At 32.8% G+C, this 10,495-nt stretch overlaps 1 protein-coding gene across 1 annotated transcript in view; it reads right to left on the bottom strand.

Moving 5' to 3' along the window:
* Positions 1-3,826: 3,826 nt before the first annotated feature.
* The window catches only part of LOC133189686 (protein AATF-like), a 13,648-nt gene continuing 6,979 nt past the window's right edge, over positions 3,827-10,495 (bottom strand). Inside the window, exons 11-14 of the mRNA XM_061325088.1 lie at positions 8,760-8,896; positions 8,501-8,581; positions 7,070-7,141; positions 3,827-4,212 (exon numbers count right to left, since the gene is read on the bottom strand). Coding sequence (XP_061181072.1) covers positions 4,134-4,212; positions 7,070-7,141; positions 8,501-8,581; positions 8,760-8,896 — 369 coding nt within the window. The 3' untranslated portion in view covers positions 3,827-4,133. The remainder of the gene's footprint in view (positions 4,213-7,069; positions 7,142-8,500; positions 8,582-8,759; positions 8,897-10,495) is intronic.

The following is a 10,495-nucleotide window of genomic DNA, read 5'->3' as shown; positions in this document are numbered from 1 at the left end:
CTTGAGAAGAAGATTTTTAAAGATTTTTCTTATGTATTTCAATGTAAAACTTGGATTCCCTATTGTGGCCCCGCCCTACCCCCGGGGGTCATGATTTAAACAATTTAGAATCTACACTACCCCAGGATGCGTCCACATAAGTTTCAGCTTTTCTGGCCCAGTGGTTCTTGAGAAGAAGATTTGTAAAGATTTTTCTTATGTATTTCAATGTAAAACTTGGATTCCCTACTGTGGCCCTGCCCTACCCCGGGGGGTCATGATTTGAATAGTTTATAATCTACACTACCCCAGGATGCTTCCAAATAAGTTTCAGCTTTTCTGGCCCAGTGGTTCTTGAGAAGAAGATTTTTTAAGATTTTTCCTATATATTTCAATGTAAAACTTGGATTCCCTATTGTGGCCCCGCCCTACCCCCAGGGGTCATGATTTGAACAATTTAGAATCTACACTACCCCAGGATGCTTCCATATAAGTTTCAGTGTTTCTGGCCCAGTGGTTCTTGAGAAGAAGATTTTTTAAGATTTTTCCTATATATTTCAATGTAAAACTTGGATTCCCTATTGTGGCCCCGCCCTACCCCCGGGGGTCATGATTTGAACAATTTAGATTCTACACTACCCCAGCATGCTTCCATATAAGTTTCAGTATTTCTGGCCCAGTGGTTCTTGAGAAGAAGATTTTTTAAGATTTTTCCTATATATTTCAATGTAAAACTTGGATTCCCTATTGTGGCCCTGCCCTACCCCCGGGGGTCATGATTTGAACAATTTAGAATCTACACTACCCCAGGATGCTTCCATATAAGTTTAAGCTTTTCTGCCCCTGTGGTTCTTGAGAAGAAGATTTTTAAAGATTTTTCTTATGTATTTCAATGTAAAACTTGAATTCCCTATTGTGGCCCCGCCCTACCCCCGGGGGTCATGATTTGAACAATTTAGAATCTACACTATCCCAGGTGCTTCCACATAAGTTTCAGCTTTTCTGGCCCAGTGGTTCTTGAGAAGAAGATTTTTTTAATGAACCCACCCTATTTTTGTCTTTTCTTGATTATCTCCCCTTGTAAGGGGACTTGGCCCTTTATTTTAACAATTTACACTCCCCTTCACCCAAGGATACTTTGTACCAAGTTTGGTTAAAATTGGCCCAGTGGTTCTTGAGAAGAAGTTGAAAATGTGAAAAGTTTACAGACGGACGGACAGACGGACGGACGGACGGACAGACGGACGGACGACGGACAACGGGTGATCAGAAAAGCTCACTTGAGCTTTCAGCTCAGGTGAGCTAAAAATTGAAATTATTATAAATAATTGTTTATGTATTCTATTCAAACAGTCCCTCAGATTCATAAGTAGAAAGAGATTTCAGTCTGGTTTTACTGCAATTGTCAGCCTACAACTTTATTTGAAATACTATCCATTTCAGTATACTGATCCCGATGTATTTTCATAGTACCGGTATATAAAGTTCAGTTTGTGTGGTAAATGTATATCATACAGTTTACATGTACAGTGTCATGAGCTCATAAATATGTAATATATTCTTGTGTCTAAAAATTCAGAATACACAAGAATAAATTAACCATTTGGAGTATATATGGAAGTGGACCATAACACTGGCATTTTTCATGTCTTATGACGAACAGTGCACAAGCTAAATAGCATAGACATGCATTCCAAATGTCAAAAATATGCTCTATATCAGCATTAGGAACTACATGTACTCAGAAAAGTACATCAAAGGTCTCGTTGAAAGGTTATGGGATTTGTAATAATTGGTATTTTACAAAAGCCTATAATCCCAAGCAATACATGACCAAAATATCAAATCCATACCTCTTACAGTTCTCAAGATGTAAGGTGTGACAGATGGACAGACACTGGGTAAAGTGATCCAATTTTCTTGCTAGAAAAACTAGAAATGTCAAGGATTAAGTATGACTTGACTTTATATAATGGTACATCGACTTGTGGGAAAACATCTACATACCAAACTATAAGTTGCATTCTTGACATGGGTGCATGGATGAAAAAGAAGAATGAATATTTAATGCAAAACATCTATAGGGAGACAAATAAATGGCCCTAAGTCAAATGATATGCTAAAATAAGTACTACTATTTAATTGTGTGAATGAAAAATTCTTAATAAAAATCTGTAGAAATCATGTCTTTAGATTCATAATACAACTTTATAGGGATCTTGTAAGGCTCAAAAGTCATGGACCATGCCCCAAGATCATGAAGTCTTTTAAACTTAAGTGAAAATCCAATATATTTTGCTGAAATGGTGTAAAAGTACATAAGGAAAAAAAAAGCTTTTACCTACAAGTTTTAATTTTCAGATCATTGTATCAATGTTTATAAGTATGGTACAGTTGTGTAAAATGTTGACTTCTTTGTTTTATGATTCCTTGGCCCTTTATAACTGTGAGCATTTACCAAATTACCGTTACCTCTATTTCATAATATCATTTCAGAAGTGGAAATAAGATTAAACAATGGAAATTCTATACAAGTCATCAGTGAGTGTCAGAAACTCAGCTTTTGACTATGTGTTGTATAAAGGAAGTGAAATACTAAAATCATTCCATGCACATACTGTAGAAGCACAAATTTTCGTGGGGATAAAATTTCGTTGTTTTGTCATCTAAGGTTTCATGGACATTAAATTTCGTTGTTTCAAAAGTAATTCAACTCTATATATAGTCATGTAAAAATTTCGTGGGAGATTTTAATTTCGTTGATAATTGTTAACAACGAAATAAAAAAAATTAAATCCCCAACAAATATTTCTGCTTTAAGAGTATATTAATTACAATACAGATTATAAAAAGGCTACAATTTTTTTTTCAAATTACTGTATACAGGGTTATTTTCCCCTGTGTTATTTTCCCCCTTTTACAAATCATTTGCCCCATTTTAAATTTGCCTAGACATTGTTGTGCAGTGATTCATTTTGAAAATGGTTATCATGGGTCCAAAGGACCCTTCTTAATGACAACAATGAGTCCCGTGCCAAAATCAATGCGTCCAAATCCAAGGGTACCGTATACTAGATGTTACACAGGAAATTCTGGTGAAATAAAAAAGGGTATTGCACGAAAGTGCAAATGTTTTATTGTAGCTGTGAATGATTTATACTTTTACTATCACTGGTCCAAGTAAGAGTACATGATTTTGTGTCATAAAAATAATATATTGTGCACTGTGCACTTTTGTTCTATTTTTAGATCGTACATACGATCTCACACATTGTATCAGTCCTAAAAATGCACAGAAGCAGAATGAAGTAAAAAAAAGTTTAAGAAGAAATGACAAATAGTCAGAAATAAAAATGATTAAATTTTATACTTCTTAGCTTGTAAGGAAAAACCGAAAAGAAAAAAAAACAATGATACAGGTTACAGCTTAAATACAAAGGTATAGTATTCGCTTCAGAAATGTTCCACGGTACAGACATATATAATCAGTGATAATCGAACTATGCCATCTAACTTTCAAATATTTTCCGATAGTTGCTTTTAACTGCAGTTGTGAAATCTGACCTGTTGTTGACAACCTTATACCTGTTAAAATCGTTCATGCATATCACTTAGCATGTGGATATGATGCGATCAGTCAAGTTTTGAATCAGATTATACCGATATAATTTAAAATAGTACATGTCCTTCTATAAATTTATTGCGTCCATTGGGATGCACATTTATTGAAATAATGCATCCTGAGCAAAATTTGTGCGTAATTTACGAAGGACACACATCAAAATGAATCACTGGCTGTGTTATACAGTTATTGTTTTTCTTGAATTTGTCATTTTAAATTCACCCATTTATGACATGGGAAAGGGGCAAAAATAAAATGGGGGTGAAAAATACAATAGACTTTATTTCTGCATAATACCTTTCCACATGCATTTCAAACAGTTTTTCTAAAATCTTTATCAATGAAAGGTAGCATAATAAACGGAACAATAATTCAAATTAAATGGAATCAACATAATTAAGCGTCTTTGAAAAGCTGTCCTGAGCATTTTATCTTCTTCCGACTCTTCATGACACTGTCCCTTTTTTAGGTTTGTTTTTGGATTGTCATTTTTCGACACTGTCCAAACTATTTTTGTAGGAAGATATAGTTATCATCTGCCTACTGCACTCTCGTCCGAGGATACTGCTGTTGTGCCCCGTTGACCAAATAAGGACTTGAACAGGTCATCTCTATTCCAAAAGAAAATATATTTTCAGATTTTTTGATTTGTGATGTATTTTGCTTACAAAGAAGAAAATATATGAATGATAATCTTCAATGACTGCTCAATAATTACTAGTGTTGTCAATGAGTACCCGGTTAACCATCAAACGATGCAAGTATCAGTTAGTAAAACTGCTACTCAGTTACTCGAACATATAAAATTTTACATTTTAACATGTTTAAATCAGCAGGAAAAAATTAAATGTTTCTAAATTTCCTTATTTTATTTTCTGTTATTTAACGATAGACTCGACCTAGTGTTTTACAAATACGATCAATTTGTTTTGATAAGTATTTCACAGTTTATCTAATTGGTGGCTTTCATTGCCAAGGGGTATAGAAGTTTTGAAGGCCTGAGTTAATTATAATTACTTCACACAAATCTGCGCTAGTCCACAGTACAAGATTAAAGAGGATGCTGCCATATGCATCAAAATAATTTTAAACTAGAACTGTCCAATAGGGACAAATACCCCCCGCTGGGTTTTTCAGAGAAAGTACCAAATCACTAATGTTTTCTAGATGTGAGAGGTGTTCACAATTTCCTTAAACATTTCCAGTGAAAATTTAATTACTCATTATATTTTTTATATGTCCGTCTTAAGACGGGACGTATTATGTTATAGCGTTCATGTCCCTCTGTTAGCTTTTTCATGTCCGGCTTATTATTTAGTCTTATTTTTTTCATTATGTTCTTTACAGCAATCTGTAACAAGAAAAATTCCACCTCTCCCATGGGTGTAATGATCAGGCACTGGTCAAGGAAAATTTTGATAGCAGAAAATTGCATGTCAAATTAGAGATAAATTAATGAGTTTAGTGTGAGGTGATAACTGGTAGAGCATCTCTGATCAAGCAGGTGTTATCTACATCTCTTGGGAAATGGGCAAAAGGAATCAGTCTCTTAATTAATTGCTTGTGTTGTATTGAATTGTTCTTGTTGGCTAGTCTTACTTTCAAGATAAATTTGATGTAATTAAAACTAATTTGATATTGTTTATAATAATTAAAACTTATATGATATTGTATAATATAATTTAAACTAATTATTTATTGTACATTTTTTATTTGAATTTTTATATCTTTACAACAAATTGCAGACTGCCTTGTCTCACTAAGATGTCATTCGACCAATTGAATCTAAACTGTTTATGATAATTTAACAATATTTGATGGGCGTATAATGCTGTGGTGGGGCACTTTATTTTAATGAATGAAACTAAGGTGCAGCCTAATAAAATATCAACACTAATAATTACAGTGTTTTTTATTACATTGAAAAAATAGTTTGCAACTATCTGTCATCTTTGTGAGACATGACACTCTGCAAATTGATTGTTGAAAAAAAAAAATATCATAATTAATTATACAAAATCAAATTGATTTTAATACCTTTATATCAAACTCATTTTAAAAATAAAAGGCTGGTTTTAGTAACTATGTATTTTGACAGACATAAATAACAATTAAGAGACTTAGACAACAGAGATCTTTCTTTCTTTCTGCCCAATTCCCCAGAGATATAGATAAGACCTGCCTGATCAGAGATGCCCTAACAGCTTCCCACACTGAACTCATTAATTAATCTTTAACTGGATGCATGTCCACTCATTACTCCCAAGGGACAAATGGATTTACACTATCTGCTGTGTAATGTAAAAACTGTTTTTAATACTTTGTGGGGTTTTTTTAGTTCTAATGAGTAGTTTTAAGCTGTAGTTCACATTTTTGTACAGGTGTCCTAGATTCTACGTCTCAAACCTTAGACATGAACCCGAAATGACTAAGTCAATAAAAATTTAAAAAAAACACCTGTAAAATGCAGAAAAATTATCAAATAATGTTGAAAATACCAGGTGCACATCTTCATATGGTAAATAATAAGTGTACAAATTTTCATACAAATCTATGCAATAGTTTCTGGGAACAGATCCAGACAAAACCAAATAATAAAAATGAAAAAACACCTGTAAAATGCAGAAAAATTATCCAATCATAATGAAAATACCAGGTGCACACCTTCATATGGCGAATAATAAGTGTACAAATTTTCAGACAAATCCTTCCAACAGTTTCCAAGAAATGGTCAGGACAAAATCTCGTCTACAGACAGACGGACAGACAGACGGACAGACAGACGGACATGCTGATTCCAATATACCCCCCCTAAACTTCGTTTGCGGGGGGTATAAAAATGACTGAATTTAAATCCGTAAGATGTAAAATATTTGAAATGGAATTAACATAAACGGTTGGGACAACAAATATCCTAAACCACCTAAGATTGAAATTTAACTCTGAAACAAGCGATATATTATAAAAGACATCCCCTAAAACAGCAAACTATTATGGAATGTTCGAGAAAAAATTATTTAGAAGATATTTAATACTGTGAGTTTCTAATTAAAAGTAAAGTTCATAAGCAGTGCATTTTTGTTTTATAGATGTATACAAATGATAAGATTTATATAGAAATGGTAACGACATTACATATACAAAATATATTTCAGTTAGGATTGAGTGTATATGTTTTGAGGTCTAAACAAAAACCATCCGATTAACTGGTTACTTGATCCAAAAAGTAAGCGAGTAATCAGCTACTAAAAATCGTCAGATTTGACAACACTAATAATTACAAAAGGATTTTCACAAACTATTTCTTAAAGATTTTGAATTGTGGATAAATATTTTTTCTTACATTATTATAAATAATGGCAACAGTAGAAAACAACATATGCCGTTAAAAAACACTACTTGAAAATTAAGTTGCCAGATAATATACTGATGACTGATATATCTTGCTTCATCTGTACAGGTACATACCTTGCTTCATCTGTCCAGGTACAAGTCTCTTTAGGAGCCATAAAGTTGACCAGTTTAGGATGTACATGATATCTGAAAATTAATGCATTAGGCCATCTTTAAAAAATTGTTTGTTGGTCCTTTCCTGACCGACTGGCTAAAATGGCCCGACTCAAAACTTTTTTTTAACTTCCAGGAAACAATTGAATTCTTTACACATTATGAAAATAGACTTTGAAAATTCAGCATAGATGTTGAAATTTTCCAAGAAAAAAAAAATTCCCACCTACCTACCAACCCAATGGGCAAAATTGGCCTTAAAGGTGCTTGGACACAGATTTGAAGTTAATATTTTCTCAAAATTTCTGTATAATTTCATGACTTATATTTACTTTAGCATTTCATACTAAAATATAATAAAAATCTTATTTCATCTCGAAGTTATTAAAACTTCGAATTTCTTGACGCGTTGGATTGACACATCCTTGCGCTTTCACATATTTTAATTTTATTCTTAATACTTAAGAAAAGTGGCAATTTTGTTGACTGTGTATAAATGAAAAATATTAAAACTATAACACAGAAAATTCAGAGTAGAAATGTTCGAAAGCAAAACCCACTCACAGTATTGTAAGTCCGTGCTCAGTGGTGTGTGCAGAGTTTAACAATTGAACGCATCCGGTGAATCGTAAACATTAACAATAACAGAGCTCGTGCCCTGTTTACAAAAACAGTTTACGTTTCACGGGTGTATTCAATTTGTTAAAGTCTGTACACATCACAGAGCACAGACTGACAATACTGGTGAGTTGGTTTTGCTTTCGAACATTTCTACTCTGAATTTTCTGAATTATAGATGTAATATTTTGCATTTATACATAACAAAATCGCTTCTTTTCTTAAATATTAAGGATAAAGTTGAAATTTGTGTAAGTGCAAAGATGTGTTAATCAAACGCGTCCCGGAATTCTCAGTTCCAATAATTTCCAGATAAAATAAGTTTGTAATTATATTTTCGTGTGAAATGCTATTGCAGTATATGTCTTGATATTATACAGAAAATTTGAGAAAATATTAAGTTCAAATCTGTGTCTAAGCACCTTTAAGTTAACAAACAGTAGTGAAAAGAAAGGGAAATAACTCCCAAACATTTCTGTAGTTAACTGTTATGGACATTGATGTGAGTTATTGCTCTTTACATAAATTTCACAGCACTATCATTTACACTGATTTCATGTTTTATTTGTTTTTAGTAACCCCTCCTAACTTTTTCTTCCCTTTGATGTTCTTTGTTCTACATGCACTTTTTCCTTACCTTATTCCTCTACTTTTGTTGTTCTACATGTACTTTTTCCTTACCTTATTCTATTTTTGAAGCTCAATTTTCTATTTATGTACACATTATTATTTTCTTCCCTGTAATGTTTGAGTTTCCATTATTTTTATCCTTACCTTATTTTTCTTCCTTTTGATGCTCTAGTTTCTACTTTCCTCTTCACCTTATTTCTCAGCCTCTGTATTTCTAACCATTGCCTGCAGATATAATCATTTCAAATTTTTCTCCAAATTGGTTAAAAAAAAATATTTCTGTGTTGACAGCTGAAAATGTGTCCATATTGCATGCAGCACTGAATCAAAGCATTCAAACGGTTCTAATAACTTTAATATTTTATATAAAAATAAAAAGAAGAAGAAGAAAAGTCTTATTGACCTGCTAAGGGCAATGGGATCATTGATATCTGATGTCTTTCTTTCTATGAGCTCTCTTAGCTGTTGATGGTAGAAGTCACTGTCATCAAAAATCTCTGTATCATACGTTTGCTCCGATGTCTTGATCCCTGTCTCCAGCTGTAAAATATATACCTCACTGATATCTATTTTGAATGGCAATCAGTTTTAGCTCATGTTTAAGCCTTAAGTGAAATGTCCATATACATGTATAAGTTCATGTAAGTTTAGTAGGGATGCACTGTGTATGCAGTCAATCCTGTATTAAGCAACCCATCAAAAGAAATTCTAAAATGGTCACATACACTACCTACCTATGACAGGTAGGTAGTCTCTTAAAGCAGGGAATCATATTCTATAGCAATTTTCATAGTACATGCATAAATACTAAATAAAAATAAGTTTTGAAACATTTTCACTTTTCTTGATAAATAGAACATATTCAATAAAGTTAAGTTCATACATATTCTTTTCATTCCTAACTGCATTAAGTTTTAAAAGAAAATCCAAAACAGGTTTGTTTCATCATTTTTCACACTTTTTCGACAATGTTAAGGACAAAAAGTACTCTGACAAGATTAAGTTGTCATGAAATAAAACTTTAAAATCACAAAGAAATACAATGGTTTTTATGTGCAAGTGTCAGCAAATTTTATACACTTCTTGTTGAATTCATTTCAAAATTTATCTAAAGTTACTTTTACTATGTTTCTTATTTTGATAAGTTTCTTTTTTTATACCAGATCACACACTGTGAAATATTCCATTAATGAGTATGTTTGGGCAATCGTTTCTCTGCAAATTAGGAGTAAACGGCAAAAACTAAACATTTTTTTACTTTTGTAATTGAAAGCTAGGCTGAAAAATGCTTAATTCAGGGTCTAAACTGCTTTTGGATGGCAAATGATGATCTCATGTCACGTTAAACAGAGAATTGCCAAATGAAGGTTATACATATTGAAAAATTCTCAGGAGGAAATTTAAAAGTTGCATATGACAGAAAGTCACTAAATACAGGAGGTTACTATGACAGGTTTGACTGTACTTGAAAAATATTCAACAAGTTTTTTGGTGGCAGAGGACGGTTTTTATAGCAATCAAAATGTTTGGCTGACATTTTCCTTAATATTGAGCTGCTTGTAAAATGTGCATTGGAAAATTTTAAATTCTCTCTACATGTAACAATAGCATGGTGTAGTTCTTTGAGGAATTTGAAGCTTTTTGGAATAAAACATGTACAACTTACACATTGAGCCCAAATGATGGCACAGGGACAATCTCAAAATTTCATGAAAATTTAGCTTATTTTCACTATTTCACCAGATCTGCGCCAGCTCCCAGGCCCTACTAATCCCCTACGCTACGACACAAAATGCAGACGAACACCTGTACATACCACTAAACAGAAAGAGATACTGGCTCAACTACCTCCTTTTCAAGCTACAATTCATCCTATGAACCTGTCCCGCTTTTCTGAGGAAATACCGGATGAGTAATTTTTTATTTTAGTTTTGAATTTTTTAGTCCACATCCTATAAATAGTAGTAGTGACACTAAAGTGTCATATATCGATAAACTATAAAAGGCCACCAATTCCCTCCAAATGCACAATAAAATCACCTATAACATGCATTCAAACCTTAGGTTTCTCTATTTTTTTCTAATTTTTGACCGTTACTTAATCTGAAACTATCCTCTGCCACCTTTGAAAACTCATGT

The sequence above is a fragment of the Saccostrea echinata genome, unplaced genomic scaffold, assembly GCF_033153115.1.
Source record: "Saccostrea echinata isolate AGI-Se365-2 ecotype Australia unplaced genomic scaffold, CSIRO_AGI_Sech_v1 ptg000001l, whole genome shotgun sequence".
Lineage (NCBI taxonomy): Eukaryota > Metazoa > Mollusca > Bivalvia > Ostreida > Ostreidae > Saccostrea > Saccostrea echinata.
Note: the sequence above shows the minus strand (reverse complement) of the source record. Positions and strands in the feature narration are given on the sequence as shown.